The sequence below is a fragment of the Grampus griseus genome (assembly GCF_964374135.1).
Source record: "Grampus griseus genome assembly, chromosome: 11".
NCBI classification, from domain to species: domain Eukaryota; kingdom Metazoa; phylum Chordata; class Mammalia; order Artiodactyla; family Delphinidae; genus Grampus; species Grampus griseus.
In genome coordinates, this window is record NC_139005.1 from 98,369,949 (window position 1) to 98,387,596 (window position 17,648).

At 60.5% G+C, this 17,648-nt stretch overlaps 1 protein-coding gene across 1 annotated transcript in view; it reads right to left on the bottom strand.

The window, feature by feature from the left end:
• Positions 1-2,449: 2,449 nt before the first annotated feature.
• The window catches only part of KIAA0930, a 40,067-nt gene continuing 24,868 nt past the window's right edge, over positions 2,450-17,648 (bottom strand). The window contains exons 2-10 of the mRNA XM_082666072.1: positions 14,961-15,112; positions 11,153-11,278; positions 10,975-11,052; positions 10,566-10,667; positions 9,171-9,311; positions 8,399-8,593; positions 5,473-5,635; positions 4,178-4,336; positions 2,450-3,819 (exon numbers count right to left, since the gene is read on the bottom strand). Coding sequence (XP_082522198.1) covers positions 3,779-3,819; positions 4,178-4,336; positions 5,473-5,635; positions 8,399-8,593; positions 9,171-9,311; positions 10,566-10,667; positions 10,975-11,052; positions 11,153-11,278; positions 14,961-15,112 — 1,157 coding nt within the window. The 3' untranslated portion in view covers positions 2,450-3,778. The remainder of the gene's footprint in view (positions 3,820-4,177; positions 4,337-5,472; positions 5,636-8,398; positions 8,594-9,170; positions 9,312-10,565; positions 10,668-10,974; positions 11,053-11,152; positions 11,279-14,960; positions 15,113-17,648) is intronic.

Here is a 17,648-nt window from a genome sequence, read left to right on the forward strand (position 1 = left end):
AGGCCACTCGGTGTTCAAGTGATTTGGCTTCTGTGCGGTGTCCCGCGAGTTGTCCAGGGCTGTCTGTTCCCGGGGCTTAGACGAAGGGCTGCAGGATTCCTTCTCCGCTGAGGATCACGTCTGTCAGTGAACAGGAACAAAGGTAAGAAGCCCCGGTGCACCCATCACCCGACTCCCGGGGGACTGCTAACGCCTCCAGAGGCTACTTCCACTCCAGGTCCAGGGCCCGATGTCGGCCAGCATCACATCCCTGTCGGAGTCTGTGTCCCATTAGGGCGGTTATCTTTTTGAAGGGAAGTAATTCTGCTGTCCGATACACAGAAGAGAGAAAGCCTGCACAGGAATAATCAATGTACTGGCAAAAGACACTTGGTTTTGTAACTAAATTCCAGCTACGTTGGAAAACTGAACAGAATTATCGGAGTGAAACCTATCACCAAGGCGCATTAAAAAGTTGACAGTTTTATAGGTAAATCTATATTTTCAAGGTAACTCTTTGAAGAATTTTGGCCAGCAATTTAAAACCCCCTCATTACAATAATGTCGAATGTTGTTCAGAAGTCAGTCGTTAGAATGTACCAACTGCATAGGGACTTCCTCTGGAATGTCTTTTAAGAAATAGTTTTCACATCATTCTTCAAAAATCTCTACTGACTAGTTTGTCTGTGATTAAAACAGCAAAAATAGGTCCTGGTTCGATTCTAGCTAGATTCTTTGAAAAAAAAATCACATCAGGAACATGCCTGTCTGCCGTTACTATCATTGACAGAAACCTAATTGATTTCTGATGATTTGTTCACAGTCCTTGAGAAGCCCAAACGTTAGCAAGGCTCTGACTCGCCAGAAAACCCACGCTATCTCCAAGTTGACTGGCTTTAGAATGTTCTGCCCTTTCTTCTCTTTGACTACTTCTCTGTTACTTAAAAATAATATCCTTCTTTTGAAATAACAAACCTCAGCTGTTTGCACAGACAACTGAAAGTTCCTTCCATCAGACATCGGAATGGAGACTAAACACTGCCTGAACCTTCGGGTGCTGAAGGAGATGGAAACAGAGAAGACACGGGTCTGATTCTAAAAAGAAGATAACTTTCTTATTAATGTCCTAAAAAGCTTAGAGGTTACAGGTTTCTTCAAAGGAAAACTGCACTTTAATTCCAATTACCGTTTAAGAGATGTTCACGCGCGTTGACTGTCCCCTCCTTATACAAGAGACAGGCATGTTCCCAGAAAACGAAAGATGGCCCTACAGGAAGTAAGATGTGTCAACACCAGGACGCCCTGGGATGTCGGGGCCTCAGTTCTGGCCCCGTCACTTGTCACTCTGTTACTGATGTCATTTGTGACTTTGAGAAAAGCAAAACTCAGAGTAACAGCTTACTGCCTAGTTACCAAGTGCCTCTAAGCATGTTTTAAATTCAGTGTCAGAAGTAGCCTCTGGAGGATTTAAGACTGAGAAAGGTCGATTCCACGGAACGTTCGTGCATCAGTCCTGGGGCAGCACGGTGTCGAGGCTCAGTGTCGACTGGGGCCAGACGCCTGGGTTGGGCTCCTGGTGTCCCAACCTCTCGTGTGTGGCTGCTCCCTCATCTGTAAGAAGGGGGTGATGACAAGCAGCTAAACGTTTAGCACGGTGCCTGCACACGCTAGGTGCTACCTAAGTTCACGCGCTTTACCAGTGAGGCGTGATCTCTAAGACCACTGTGGCCCGCATGTCTAAGCTCTGCAAAGCACGTTCACGCGTTCCTTGCAACTGGCCCTCAGTTACCCTTCGAGGCAGAACTTTCGTTTGAGGAGGAGCCGATTTCTGGCTCCAGTGTGGGCGGACCCTTCTCGGGCTCCTCCCCTATGAGAACGGGGAGGGCGGCTGCACTGCGCATGTGCGAAACGACCTCATCCCTCCGCGGCAGATACGTTAGGACTGCATTTCTCCCAAGAACTGAGCCAGTCTTCAGACCCCAGAAGACCAGGAAGAAAAGGAGCCTGAAGGAAAAGCTGTAATTCAGCTGCCTCGGACACAGACGTGGCTGCAGAGTTGGGCTCCCCAGAGAACACTCACCCGGCACCTGGGAACACCGGGCCAGGCTCACGGCTCCCTGAGGCGCTCTCTGCTCCAACACTCTGGGGCGTGACCTGACTCTGTGCTGCGCTAAGACAGTTTTGGAACGTGAAGCTGTGCGGGGAGCTGAGATGCAGCCGAGCACGAGCCGGGCGCTGTCAGAGAACGCAAGAACGTTCGCCCCGACCCCACCACTCACCTCCCCGGCCTGGTGACCAGGGTGTGGGGTAGGGTAAGCGTCCCGATGGTCTGCCACCTGACCTGAGCTGAGCTATGCAGGAGGGCTGGCCATCTCGCCCTGACCCGGTCGTGCACCGGAACCCTGGAGACTGCGGTGAGGTAGGTGGTATCAGCCCCATCGACAGGTGGGCAAACTGAGGCAGAATGAAATGCAGTAGCTCGCTTTTAATAACAGCATACAAAATCTGGAGAAGCCCCAAAGTAGTCCCCGGTTCCCGGAGCCCAACGCAGACCCTTAGAACGCGCAGAATGGAAACGGACGGGAAAACGCGCCCCTCCTCCTCTCCGTCTTCTGCCCCAGAGGCTCTCTAACCCTAGTACACCAGGAACCCTTCAAACACTCCTGAGGACGCAAGCAAAACAGAGCAGCAGAGACCCAGCTGACGGCTTATTCCCGTGGGCAGGGGAACGCTTCTCTTATCCAGGGGGCTCACGGTTCTCAGAAGAGCGCAATGTGTCACCACAGGTGGAAACCCCTCAAGCTGGGACGGGGCCTGACAAGCCACATGGAAGCCAGTTCCCCTTTGCCTCAGTGACTGGTCTGAGAAATGGGACCAGCACGCCCATTCAAAGGAAATACGCTCTAAGAAACCAGGGAAGATGAAACACCCTATCCCCTCCCCTGGCCCCAGAGGACGGAGGTTCTGCCTGGAACCTTCCTGGGAGAACGCAGACCCCTCCTCGCCCTTTGGCAGGGACCCCACCCTTCTCCTGCCCGGCTACCAAGCACTCTCTCCTGCCCTCAGAATCCAAATTCCGCAGGCCACGCCAGCGGAGGCGCAGATGGGGTGGCTGTCTCCAAGCTGGAGGTGTGTGTGTTGGTGATGCTCTTTGGCTGGAAGCAAAGGCCATTCTGGCAGGATGGGGGCCTGTCTGGAACCGGGCACGGGGTGAGGTATTCCCAGCCCAGGGCAAAACCATCAGACAGCCGTGTTCCCCGCTCCCCGTGGAAACCCATCTACAACCAGGAGTAAACGAGGGAGGACAGACGATCGGGACTAACTTGGATGCTGAACGTCATCGGTACAGTGTCACAAAATCTGAAACCACTGTTCCTTAAGTGCTGACAGTCTGACACACTGCGTGCCCCCAGCCAGTGGTCTCTGCCTGCCGCCTGTCGGGATGCGTACATCGGGTCCGCAGGGCTGGACTCCCTCTGGATGCTGGCTGCTCCTCTGCTCTCTCTTATGCCTCTTGGCATCTCTGGTCCTCTTTGGGTGCAGAGGGTTCTCCAGAGACGGGCTGAGGGTGCCGGGTGGGTGGGCAGGAGCAGAGCCAGCGGGGAGGAGAACGAGGCACTTCAGTTTGGGCTGGTGTTGGTGGAGCTGGCCCTGGCCCCGGGAGTCGAGTGGTCCCGCCTGGCTCCGGCTGCGGCGCTGGGTGGTCCCGGAAGACCCCAGTGACGGTGGACAGGTAGGCACTTGGCAGCACTCCCAGGACTGGGCAGGGCTGGAGGCTCCGCGTGGGCCCCGCACACGGCTAGGTCATCAGGATGGGCTTCTGCCGTACTTCCAGGATGTCTAGGGCGGCGGGGAAGACGCGGGCGGTCACACCCCCAGTGCTCCATTTATGAAGGAAGCACGCCACGTCGTTCACGGGCGTTTTCTCTTCCAACCCTCGGGTGACTGCGGTGCTGTGACCACCCTCCGTGCAGACGGGGGACGAATGGGCTTGGAGCAGCTGCACCGCCTGGCGAGGCCACGGGGAACGGGGCTCACGCGGGGACTCTGGAGCCGCTGCCCGGCACCGCCCTGCGGCCCGTCAGTGACAGCTCTGCCTCCCCCTCGACTATAACGGGGTGGGCGCCAGGGCACGGCCCAAGGGGACACCTTCAGGGGCCATGGTTTTCCCAGAGGTCCCACACAAAGTCAAAATTACCTGTTAAAATCCGGTGCAGCGGCAAAGTGACGTAGGTTAAATGTGCATAAAGAAGGAAATTCCCGTCTGTTCGGTTCAGCTTCAGCCAGGACCCGACCAGGGAGCGCCCCGTGCCGGACAGGGACCGAGACCGCAGGTTGGTGGCATTGTGCAGGTCGGCTGGAGGGGAGAAGGCCGGTCAGGCCCAGGCGGCGGGGAGAACACCTCCCATTCCAGGTGGCGCCTCCCTGGCCCAGCTCGACCCTCTGCTGGGCGCCCCATCGCCCCTTCCTGCCTATCCAGCCCAATCCTACCCCTCAGGGCCCACCCCTCTGAGCCCTCCCTGACACCCCCTTCTCTGTCCTGGACAGTCTCCTCTGTGGGGTCTGGCGCATCGCCACACTGTGTCACTTCGCTGCTCCCCTCTGGTACTGTCTGTCACTGGGAGGCCATGGGGGTGAGGCTGGGATGACCTGTCACCATCAGCCTATCTACGGGTCGCCTGGGAAGGCAGGCTGGGGGCTACGAGTGCTTTCCTGCTGGTCTGGAAGTAAGCCGAGGTGAGGAAGGCGCTCGCCCAAGCTCACTCAAGAGCAGGTTGAGGCCGGTGCCGGCGTCTCCTGGCCCTGGCCAGGGTCTCGTCCAGCAGGCCCTCTGCCTCTGGGTCCTGCCAGTCAGGACCGTTCAACGCCACAGCCCAGCTCCTCCAGATGGCTTCCCGCTGCTCTTCTGACGAACACGGACCCGCCGCCCCGCCGCACGGCTGGCTGACGGCGGGGCCCACGTGCACAGAGGCAGCAGCGGGAAGGCGCAGGCCAGCCAGGAGACACTGCACACTGAGTGGCTGAGAACCAGGGCCTCTGCGACATCCGGGCCGAGACGCCCAGCGGGCTGCCAGACAGACGGGCCCGCGGGCTCGGGGAGGGCAGGTGAGCCCTGAGGGGACCGCACGGAACAAGGAGAGACCCTGAGGGATGCCCCCCCCTACCCGGGGTTCCAGAGCGACCTGAGAAGAAAAGCCAGGGAGGGAGGTGACAGCATGTGCACGCGGACCACGGAGCTCCCCTCACCCGGCAGGCGTTTCCCCCACCCGCTCGGCCGAACAGGCAGACCAGTGATGTCGGGAAGGCTCTGAACCCCTGAAATCAGTGCAGACTGCCAGCTGTGCCTCACACGCTGAGCGCTGAGAGCGCCGGGCTGGGGGCGCCTCTCGGTGGGCCTCTGTCTGTCTGTCCATGGCTCCATCCCCGCCCGGGACCGCCGGCCCTCTAACTGTGGATGGGGGAAGGAAGCAGCTTGGGGAGGGGCAGCGTCACCTCCCCCGTCATCCTCCCGGAAGAGTTCCTCGCTGTCGTTGGCCGAGTGAGACTTCTTCATCTCCGCCATCCGGCTGCGGGGCACCTTCCTCCTGAGGGACGGGGAGAAGAAGGCGGGCCGGTGGTTGCGCTCGGGCGTTGGGGGAGTGCTGAAGGAGGTCACCTGGGAACAAGGGGCGAGTCACCAGAGCGGCCCACCGACCCGGGGTCCCAGTGCCCACCCACCTCCCGCCTCGGACGACAAGGACACCCACCCTGCTGGGGCCCAGCGGGTGCTGGCCTCCAGCGCTGCCCCGGGAGGGACCGGGCTGCCCTCCTGCGGGCCTCAAACGCCAGTCAGAGGGTCGTCAGAGCCCAAAGCAAGCCTGGCCGCTGATGCGGCTCAAGCACCCGCCACGGCACCGAACCTTCCCAACCTCCCACAACGGGAACCGGCATCAGCCCATCTGACAAAGAGGAAACTAAGGCGGGACAGCGACCCTGACGTGCCCGAGGTCACCCAGCAGGATGGTGGCCACACCGGGTTGCAACCCAGGTCTTCTGCCCCTAAGGCCATGCTCTTCACCCTGATTTCTTCTTTTGGCTACTATGTCCCATCCCCCCTCTCTCCCAGCATCCTTTCATAGACGTGCAGTGGCCAAGCGGTCCATGCTTCCATCTCCTCCTCTCCTCTCTTCCAGCCACACTGCCAGTCACCACCCATTCTCCACACCCACTCAGGGCAGCACTAAGGACAGACAGGCACGTGACAGTGGTCCCTGCCCTCAAGGAGCTCACAGTCTGCTGGGGGCAGGAGACCCAAAAGTGACAACCACAGACCGAATGTTGTTGTTGAGACAGAAAAACGGAAGCACAGGATACAGGGGAGCACAGAGGCAAAAGGAATCAACAGCCTGGGAAATCAGGAAAGGCTTCCCGGAGGAGATGCCGCTTGAGCTGGGTCTTGAAGGACGAGTAGGAGTTCGCTAGGTGAAGAAGGGGGGGAAGGGCGTTCCAGGCAGAGGGAACGTGGCCCATCTCCTCCCTCCTCCCCATGCAAACAAGAATCTGAGGAACAAGACGAGCTGGGACTGAGACTTCGGGAGCCCCATCAGCCTCCTCGTCACGGCTCCGACATCCACCAGAGTCCCGGCGGCCGCTGGGCTCCAGACGGTCCTCCCACAAGCCAGGGAAGGTTTTTAAAAGATAAAAAACAAACACCAGAAACCACAATACACACAGAGTCTGCATTTGTCATGCGCTGGTTACAAACGACCCCTCTGGAAAAGGGAGGGGACAAGCGACAGTGAGCACAGAGGTGGAGGGGGCCCGTGCAGTCCTGGGAGGTCAGGGCCTGCCACTGACAGCTGCGTGACCCTGGCAAGCCCCTCCCCTTGACCCCAGGCCTCCCTGCTACTATGGGCCAGGGACTTTCCCAGGCACCGTCTCCTTCACCCCCGCAGCCACCCTGAGCGAGAAAGATCATCACCCCCATTTGACAGATGGAAAATCAAGGCCCGGGCAGGTCTAGTAACCGATCTGTGGTCACTCGGCAAACAAGTGGCTGGAACGGGCACCCAGGTTTGTCCAGCCCAAGCCCAGGCCACGTCTTCACAAGGGGTTTCACATACACATTCGTTAGGGCCTCAGTGGGCAATTTAGGACCAAGGAGAAGAATAAACCTCCTTATCTCGACTGTAAACCCCCTCTATTCCCAAGACAACAGAGGCCCCTGCCTGGAATTCTCACCCGTCATCACAAAAAAGAGCATTTATTGTTTCTGTTCTGCTTATAAAACACATTCATTGCAGAAACTTCAAAGCAAAAAAAAGACGTACAAAGAAGGAAAACCGCCATCTGACTACCTGGAGATGTGCAAGGTGAACGTAATTTTACAGAATTAGAAGTATTTCACGTATGCGCTCCCCCGCCTAAGGCGCGCCCGCAGTGATGCGTGACTTACACGCTCAGGAGCCATTTTCCCAGGCAGACCAGACGCCGTCCCCACAGCGGCTGTGACCCGAGGGCCCCATCTGATGTTCAGCGGCTCCTCTGAGCCCCCAGCACCTCGGGAGGCAGGTGTTTTCACCCCGTTTCTGGATGAGCAAACTGAGGCTCAGGAGAAGAGACCTGTCCCAGTTCACGCAAGCAGCAGCACCTGGATTCCAGCCCCCCAGCAGCCCCTCTCCTGGAGGTGCCCCCAGTACCCTGTCTTCATCCAAGACGCCCAGCTCTGAGCTGCCCCCTCTGAAGACCCAACTGGGGCAAAGCAGCCAGCGGGCTGGAGACTTTCCCCTGCCTGAGCCCTGGGGCCCCCTGGAGGCTCTGCGAATAAAGCTGCCACTGACCTCAGCTTCCCACCCCTGGGGAAGGACAGTGGCTAGAAAGAGCAGGGCTCAAAGGCTCAGTGCTGTCACACGAGAGCCATGTGATCTAGGACAGGGCAAGTACATCAGGCAAGCCTGGGTCCCCAGGCCTGCAGACCCGAAAGCTCAGGCCCACCCACGGGCTGCTGGTGGCCTCCCAGCAGTTCAGGTGCACAACACCTTGTAAACAAGTGGCCCGGGCAGAGAGAAGAGCTAGGCGACCCCAGGGTCTCTGCGCTCTCCGGCTGATGCTGCTGGGGCAGGAGGGGAGGCTGGCTCCTCCTCACCCCTGGCTCACCCTCCGGGAAGGCCGGTCACGTGCCCACACTCACCCAGCAGGTCCAATGAGGCAGGCGCCAGAACCCTGGAGACGGAGCCCCGCCACAGCGGCAGCTCAGGGCCCAGGCGCTAACCTGCTGTGCGACCCTGGGCAAGTCACTTGCCCTCTCTGAACCTCGGCCTCCTCCCCAGAAGGCTGGGGCTGATGACACCTACCTCACCGGGGGCTGTAAGGATCAGGGAGACGGTGGGAAGCAGATCTGAGGGACGGGAGGCCCCTCCCCGAGCTGCGCAGCCCTTACCCGCTCGTGCATGGGCGAAGCCGGGCTGGAGTCCTCTTCGGTCCCGCAGGGGGACGTGTCACCAGTGGACACACGGCTGACCGCCATCTCGGCGTGGCCCTTGCCCTGTGGCCCCTTCATGCGCACAAACTCCATGTTGTTGTACTTGTAGAAGCCAAAGGACATCTTCTGTGCCATGCGGGCAGCCACACTCACCTGCGGACGGGTGGGAGAGGGCCTGAGTCAGGCAGGTAGGGATGCCCGCTCCCTGGGGCCACGAGCAGCCCCTGAGGACTGCCAGCCCACCTCCAGGGGGACCGAGCCCCGGCTGACCTGGGCTCGCCCACGAGGCAGGGCAGTGCCGGGGCGCTAGGGATCCCTGGCTGATGCCCCTCTCAGCCCGATGACCATGCCCCACGCAGGGCCAGCACAGGCCGGGAAGAGAGCCCCAGCCCAGTGGGACCTGAGACCACCTCCCCTGTCCCTTCCTCCCAGGCTCCAGAGAGAGGACGTCCTCAGGACAGTGCTCAGCTGCGGGAGAGCGGCCCGTCCACCTGGACTCCTCTCCTCAGTTCAGTCTAGCAGGGGCTAATCCCAGGAGGGTCTTCCCTCGGGGGCCGGAGTGGGCCGGAGTGGGCCGAGACGTGCTGTAGAGAGCACAACACAACCGCCTAAGGGGGCTCCGGGGGGCTGCGGCGCTCCGAGGAGGGGCAGGTACAGCTCCGAGCCGGGCGAGGGCAGAAGGGGGCCTGGGGGGCGCCTGCCCCTGGGCCCTGCACCGCCCTGCACTCACGCGGTTGTCGTACACCTTCTTGAGCGCCTCATAGCGGATGGAGCCCTGAAAGATGACCCCTTGGAACGTGTTGGATTTGTCACTGGCCACCAGCTCCACACAGACCATCTCTCCTTCGCCCACGGTCATGTCGCTGAACACCTGGGGTGGGGCGCGAGGCAGAGACGGGTTCATCGCCTGCCAGCTGCCACCACCCAGCCGCAGCCCGGCTCCCAGCCCAGCACCCTCTCACTGGCCCAGGGCGGACTGCTCAGGAACTCCCACTTTGCAGGTGGGAACGCTGAGCCACAGATGTCAGGGTATTTGCTCAAGGCCCCCCGCGGCTCCACCAAGACCAGCACAGGAAGGCGGACAGGCTACCGCGGGGCAGGGGCAGCGTCTACAAGGGGGTGGGGTTGATAACGGTGACTCTGGGACCGGAAGAGGACGCACCCGCCCTGGCCACTGGAAGGACACTGCCCCCATCACTCTTCCTCATGCCAGGGAGTTAAACGGTCCACGGGAACCGTCTGGCCCGCTTTCTAGGATCTCCTCCACCCCAGCTGTGGGCACTCGGCCCACCCGCCCCGAGCTTCACGGCTCACGTGCAGGCACCAGCTCAGGCGCCCGATGGATGGACCGCCCGACCGCCAGGGTGGCCTGCAGGGGACTCCGCACCCCGCCCCTGCTCGAGTCACTGCTCCCGGGGGCCAGCGTACAGGCCGAGCTCTGAGGTCACACAGACTGAGGTTCAAATCTCAGCTCTGCCACGGATGAGCCGTGTGAGCCTGAGATGCCTCAACACACCAATCCAATCGAGAAGAGCCCTGAAACACAGGCCCCCTTCTTCCTGAGTCCTCCCAGGACCCCGATCCACTCCGGTGGGTACCGGCACCGCTGCCAGGGCCTCGACAGGGGAGAGTGGCTGGACAGGAGCTGGCGGGGTCGCAAGTGGGAAGCAGCTGGGTTCCGGGCACCCCACATTTCCCAGTCGAGTCACCTGCCTTGGGCCCCAGTTTTCCCAACCTTAAAATAGAAGCTTGGTCCACATGACTTCTAGAGCCCCAGCCATCTTGGACATCCTAGGATCCCAAGGTGTGGAGGCCCTGATTCAGAGTTTAAGGGCCATAACAATGATTCCTCCCACCTGGGAAGCACTCTCTGTAGGCATTTACGGCGCATTTTCCCATTATTCATGAGCTCTTTGACCTTTCAACTCTGATGCCCATTTTACAGATGAGAAAACCGAGGCTCTGAGCCAGGTGAACTCACTTGCCCCGAGTCAAACAGCAGGAAGAGCGCAACCCCAGCCCAGCGCCCACCGCCTTTCTGAAGGCGTGTGAGGCCTGAGGGAAAAGCGTCTCGTATTCCCTCGTATTCCCTGATGAGGGGGAGCTAGAGGGAGACAAAGCCCACCTCCTCGAAGCTGTCGATCATGAAGAAGATGTTGGGGTAGCTGATCTTGGATTCTTCCCCTTTGCTGTCCATGGGATGTTTACTGGGGGATGCGAACACTTGCTGAAAGAAAGGAGATGCGAAGGACTGAGTGTGGCCCCGGCCCTGCACCCAGACCAGGAGCCACTCAGTGGGGTGGAGTGTACTGCCCAAGGCACAGGTCAACGCGGTCACACTACCCAGAGCCAGGCCACGCTCAAGGCTGCCACTTGGGAAGAAGCCGTCTGGGATGACTGGTTTAGCGCTCCTGAGCAGGACATAGGCCCCCGGGGGCTGAATGGACTTCTGGAGCCGGACGCTCACTTCGGGGCAGGGAAGGCAGCAGGAGGACTTGCCTCCCAAGTAAACACGGGGCAGCCAGAGGGCTCACCTGGGATTTCTTCTTATGGACGTGGATGTCCCCGCCATCAGTTCGTGTGCACACAGCACATGTCACCATGTAGTCCAGCTGGAAGAGAGCACAGGACGGGGGTGTGGAGGGGTCTGCTGTCCCTCAGGGCCTTCTGACAGCCCCCCTCCTGGAGCCCTGCCCCGCGGCTCCCCTGTACCTTCTGCAGGATGAGGTTCAAGCAGACGCTCTCCTCCCAGTCGATGTCAGGGTCTCCGAGGCCCGGCAGCTTCTTGGAATCCCGCCGGTACACCTCCACCTCCACCTCGGGCTCGGCCTCAGCCAGCTGCGAGGCCCAGGGCAGAAGTGAGTCCCAGCCCCACGGGGGCGTCTTCTCCCTCACCACTGCACCCGCCAGGTGCTAACACAGACATGGACTCCTTACTCCTGGGCTCTCTAGCTATGCGACCCAGAGTTCACCAAGAACTCAGCCTCCAAGGTTGTCCCTCAGGCCCTGCAGTGGGGGGGGGGGGGTCCCAGCAACCTGTGCCGCCCACGCTGCTCTCCTCACCTCACCTACAGGCGGCCCGTCCACCCATCCACCCTCCACCACTGGCCTAGCGCAGGCAGCCCTGGGGTTGCTATGGTGACCGGGTACCGCTAGGCTGCAGGGCGAGGAGGGGGCCAGAGGCAGCCCGGGCTTGCCGCAGAGAACCCGCAGCGCGCAGGCGCTTCGGTAGGGCCCGCAGCACGCCTGCCAGGGGCTTGCCTTTCCGTTCTTTTGAGCAGTGCGGGCAGAGAAGCTGCCTGGGAGCGGCTGTGTGGTCTCCTCACTCCCCCTCCCTGCCCACCTCGCACCCCCAGGCCTGCGGGATCTCCCCACATCGCTGCCCGCCGGCTGCCTTCCAAACACTACTGGCAGATGTGACATGGCCCAGCCCGGCAGGGTGCCGTCGTACGTGCGCCTGACACGCCCCTCCCGCTCTGCGTGTGCCGGTCCCTCCACACGAATGTCCTCAGTCCACTGCCGTCCCCTCTCTCTGTCCTACAACATTCCGGCCAGGTGTCACCTCCTCCTCTTTGTGGGTCCCCAGACACCCGCACTCTTCCCACCATCACAGCACCGACGGCTCCACGTGCCACTGGCCACGCTGTCTGTCCATCCCAACAGACTGCGGGCTCCCCGAGGACCGGGCCAAGTCTGAGTCATTTTGTGCTCCCAGTGCTGGGAGAGAGGCATCTGTACAGAGCTCATGGCAGGTGTTCGATGGAACATTCCAGCACGTGAACAGCTAGACTGCCACACACTCCCATGGACTCAGGCTCCCCCCCGACCTCAACAGCCCCCAACCTTCAGGAGAGCTCGCACGTGGCCCCGGGCCTCCTGCTTCAAACTCCTCAGTCCTGAGTCCAGGGTTCTTTCCCCGCGAGAAAGAGACCATCGTCTGCCCATTCCTTTCGCCTCCCTGCCCGGCCACTCTGGGAACACGCAGACCTGACCTCTCCTTGTTCCCGCCTGCCCGCCTGGAGAATTCAAGGCCAAGTCAGGCTAAGAAAACCCTCCCTGACTAGAGCCGGGGCCTCTCCAGGCACCGAAATCCAAGGCACAGCTGAGAGTCTCAGATGTGCTCGGTCCTTACTGAAGCCTCTGGTCTCCCTGCCTTTGAGAAAACACCAAGATTTTGCAAAAAAAAAAAAAAGTCATCTGTAATCTGGACCCCAGCAGATGCCAACAGGCCGGAGAGGCGGTGGACAGAAGTCGGAGCCCACAGCCCTGCTGCCTCCCGGCTGTCTGCCCCCAGGCAGATGCGCCCTGGCTCCAGTCTCCCCGCTGGCGAACCGTGGAGGGAGCTGTGCCGAGGACAGAGGACAGCGCGCCCATCATGGGAGTCGCCAGCTCCGAGGCACCCAAGACTCTCACCGCCCTCTGCCAGGGGACTCGTGTGGTCACATCGCCCAAACCTCTGGCCCCCCAGTTGTGTGCGACGGGATGGCCTTAACCCGGCCCCCTTTTCCAGGAGAGGCTGAGCCCTAGAGAGGAGCTGACTGGACTAGGTTACAAGGCCAGTCGGGGGAGACGATGCTGGACCGGAAGGGTGGGTGTGGTGACCGGGGACCTTGGGCCAGGCTCCCGAAGGCGCTCAGCTCAGGACCTCTCCACCCACACCTGCCCCCAAATTCCACCCCTCCATCCCTCCCAGGGCTCCCCCTGCCCACACTGAGTGTGGCTCGGGTCCCACCCAGCACCAAGGCCGTGCAGGCGAGGCCTGTGCCACAGCCTCTGGTCACCAGATCCAATGGCCCGTCCCCCTCTCGTCCTGCATCCCCACGCCTGCCCACTTCTGGAGCCCTCCACCTCTCCAGCCAGTCGCTCAACGTCTCCAGCTGGTCCCTCCCACGTCAGGCTGGCTCAGGGCTCTGTCCTAGGCCTCTCTGTTACTCCCCCGAGGCTCCCTCCTCTTCCCATGCCATCTTGGTGCCCATGGTCCCAAATCAGCTCCTCCCTGACCTCTCTGCTCAGTTTCACACAGGAAACCCACTGCCTGGAAGACACCGCCATCTGGATGTCCCACGGGCACCTGCGACTCAACCCGTCCGACACCTGCCCTCCTCCTGTGTCCCCTCCAGATTCACCCCGGGCCCAAGCCAGAGACCGGGCTGCCAGGCCAAGTCTTCCCTCCGCCCCACATTCAATCACCTGAAGCCCTGCTAGTTAAGCCCACTTCCTGGGCCTTCCTCGGCGTTGACCCCACCCCGACACCCCTCCCTCCGCCCGGCTCGGCGCAGCACGGCAGCTCCTCACTTCTACTCTGACGCCCCCCAGCCCTTCCCCCACCTATGCCCGAGAGCCTGCCACATGGAACTCTGACCACGTCCCCTTCGTTGGTTTGTCAGGCTCAGTGGTTTCCCAGGGCTCTGGGGATAAAACCCAAATTCTGGTCACTGCAGTTGCCACACTGTGTTGGCGCCACGCGATGCACTTCAGGGTCCCAGTGCCCACTGGCCCCAGTGACAACGCGGCCACACAGCCAGCTGCTGCAGACACCAGATGGACACCAGAGGACCCTGGCCAACCCCTGGGCCTTCCTGCATGACACGCAGCCCGGCCAGACCAGCCATGCGGCCGCCGGCATTGCAAGCCACCATGCCTCCTCTGCAGCGGGTACCAGGCCTGTCCATCTGCAGAAAACCCATCACGCGTCAGGCTCAAAGAGCAGGCACACGGCAGGGGAGGCACCAGCCCCAGGTAACAAGCCCCGGCCCGGGGCTGCAGGCCCTGCGGTGGGCACGCTGCAAAGACCTGCCTCCACGGCCCTCCCGTTTCCGTGTATTTAAAGGGAAGCAACGTGTTTCCATGTTTGGCATACAGGTTGCTTAAACATTTTACAAAATACTAAATAAAGCTTCTGAAAAACATGCAAAGTCTGTTCGATCAACTGCTCTACACAAACTTAGCGGATGAAACACGTGAGGCGACTCATTCCACCTGTGAGCCCTCGGCTTCCTCTTCTGTAAAGCGGGGATAATAACCCCTGCCCTGCTGGGTCGCTGGGAAGACACAACGAGATCGGGAGGCAGAGAGCTCAGCACCGTGTCGGGTGCGTGGTGAGCGCTCAGGGACTGGTAGGCACAGCATCGTCACCAAGCCGGCTCAACTGCCCGCGGCCAGGGAGGACCCCAGCCCGCTGGGGTCAAAATCTTTGCTCCCCCATTTATTTACTAATTATGAGATGCTGGCCAAATCACCCAGCCTCTGTCCATGTTTCCTCCAAGGTACTACAGTGATGATAATCGCTGCTTTCCAGGGTCGTGGTGAAGATTAATAATGACGTCTATCTACACAAGCCCAGCGCATCCCGCCATCAGACGCGTGTGTGGCCATCCCTGCACAGTTCCTGAAGCCTGGCAGGTGCTAAATGAACACCATGTTCCCCTCTCGACTCGCACAAGGACTGCAGGGAAGCCCCTCTCTCACACCAAGAGCAGACCTCCAGGGAGACTTGGCTGGGCCCCGAGGGGCCACTCACCTTCCGCCCGTCGACGGCACCCTCGCTGCCCACGTACGCCAGCTTCCGGCGCACGTAGAAGAGCATGTCGTCCTGCCGCGGGGCCCACTTCTCCATGAAGTAGGTAGAGAACATCCAAGTCCAGAAGACGATGCGGTCATCCTTGAAGCACCCTGCACAGGGAGGCCAGAGAGGAGTGAGGAAGGATGGGTCAACCTGGCCCCAGCCCCGTGACCTTGGCCGGGCCCGGGCCCTGTCCCCCACCCCGCCCCCGATCTGTGTTTCTGGTCAGAAAGCAGCCAGGACTCTGTGATGTTCAGAGCCCCCTTTTCCCTCACACCCCACGATGGGGCACCCAAAGAGGCTCAAGGCCACGAGACCCCCCCCCCATGGCACAGTGGACTCCAGCCTGTGGATGAATCAGCGGCTTCGGTGGGGAAGGAAAGACGGACTCAGAGGGAACGTCATGGGCAGGCTGTCTGGCTGGGAGCCGGAAGGGCTTAGGAGGGGAGATCTGTCAGGCAGGCACCTCCCTCCCCCCATCCCCACCCCAGGCTGCCGCAGCTCCCACGGAGAATGCGACTTAAAGGAACAGCTGCCCCGTTGCCAACCACGCTCAGCTGCAGGCAGGAAGCAGGGAGGACGTCCACCCTGCCCTCACCCTGGCGCCACGGAGCCTTTCGGCATGCCAGACTGACTGACTGCTTTTTATTACAAACAGGATTCCTTTATGATAAATCTTTACGGTACTCTTTCCCACACAAGGAGAAAAAGCCCACAGGCTCTGGTAGGAAGGACTGAGTTTCCACTCCAGCTCTGCACTTGCCACGTGACAGCGGGCAAGCATCACAGCCTCTCTGACCCCCAGGTTTCTGGGGGTGAACACAGACTGAGACCATGGGCATGGAGAGCCCGCGCCTGGCACAGAGTGGGACCCACAAAGGCGGGTGTCTAGACAGATCCGACAAAATTCCAAGATATGCTGCAGAGCTGTTTCTTAGAAACCCAAGATATTAAATTGCTCCTGGTTTCTTTCTCTTCTCCAGAAACTACTTTACCACCGTGACTGAGCCCTCGCACTTGGGTCCTGGAAGGACCTGACCTAACCCAACCTTGGAGGCGGGAACCTGGGGGCCGCTGATGCGGGGCTCTCCCTTGTCCTCACAGGCGGTACAGGGATTGGCCAGGCCCCCTGACTTGCAGCCCATGCCCCCTCCTCCGGGGAGTCGGCCATCAGGCTCTGGAAGACTGAGCCGCAGGCAGAAAACCCCAGCCTTTGCTTACATCACCATGACCAGAGACCCAGGCTCCACACCAGCTCCTGCCCTCTGCCCTCTGCAGGGCTGCCACGGGCAGTCTGCAGCCCGCCCACTCCCACGCCCTGCCTGGCTCCCATGTGAGGGAAACAGAAGGGGCCTCATCAGTGAGGCGTCCAGGTCAGCGAGCCTGATTAAGACAAAGGCCACCCATCAGCCTTGGCGGCCAAGGCTGGGAGAGGCCGCAGGACTGACGGCCGCATCCGCGAGCTGGCAGGCAGCAGGTGGAATGTCGCCGCCCTCGCACCGTTCTGCATCACCGCCCCGACGTTCCTGCCACACCTTTACGACCGGCGACGCCCAGTTCACGCCCCTACAGGTCCCTACAAAACTAAGCAAAGGGGCCGTGTTATTCCAAACAAAACAGGAACTCTCCCGTGACTCTGTTTACTCTCAGCTCCCTCAGCCCAAAGCCCAGCAGAAGGCCGATCAGGCGAAATGCTCAGACTGCCCACGCAACTGCTTCCTGGTCCCGCGGAGGGTACAGAAGTGACAAGCAGTGGGTCAGGTCTCCAGTCCCCACCACCTGCCACAGTGAAGTACAAGTTCACCGTCAGCGTCACTCAGGGTCAAGCGCTGCCCCCCTCGGGCGGCACTCTCTTTTTATTCTGCAAGCAGAAGGAGCCTCGTGGTACCTCGGGCACCCAGATGGTTACGATTTGTTACACATTTGCCATGTTGAGTGAGCACCAGGTAGAGCTACGTAGATCATCTCACTAAACTCTGCCTGCATTCTGTTATGTCTACTGCCCCGTTTCACAGACGCAGCTGACTCTCAAGAGGTTAAAAAGGAGGCCAAGATCACAGAGTTAGAAACCGCCAAGTCCTCAGACCTGTCAGACCCCCGCGTTGACATTCTTGGAAAATGCTGGACCCAGATAATGAATGCAAAGCGCTTAGCAGGCAGCTGGCAACCCCGGGAGCGCGATGAGGGAGGGGTTCTGGGGTTGGGGGAGGATGCAGGGTTTGCATGCGGGAGTGGAGTGCTGGAGGTGGCACAAAGTACATGCCACTGTATTCTCTAGGATTCCACGTGCCGCCAGGCCTGGCCCAGTGGGGGCCACACAAGGGGTCCCATGTCCCTGCTTTAAATGCTGAAAAATCACTTTCTTCACAGCTCATCCCGCCCAGTTAGTGAGGGAGTCTGCAGGTCCCAAGAGTCTGAAGCAGACTGCCTGCCAGTACTTCCTCCTAACACGAAGGCTCAGCTCACACAGGGGCTGCTGGCACCCAGCCCGAAGGTCACCCCGGGCCGGCTGCCGGCCCCCCCACCCCGATGGGCCACTCCCAAACAACCTCTCAGAGGGGACCAGCCCACCCCCCGTACGCTTCCAGCCCACGTGGCCATCAGAAAGTCCCCCTCACTGCCAGCTCCCCACCCGGGCTGCTGCCA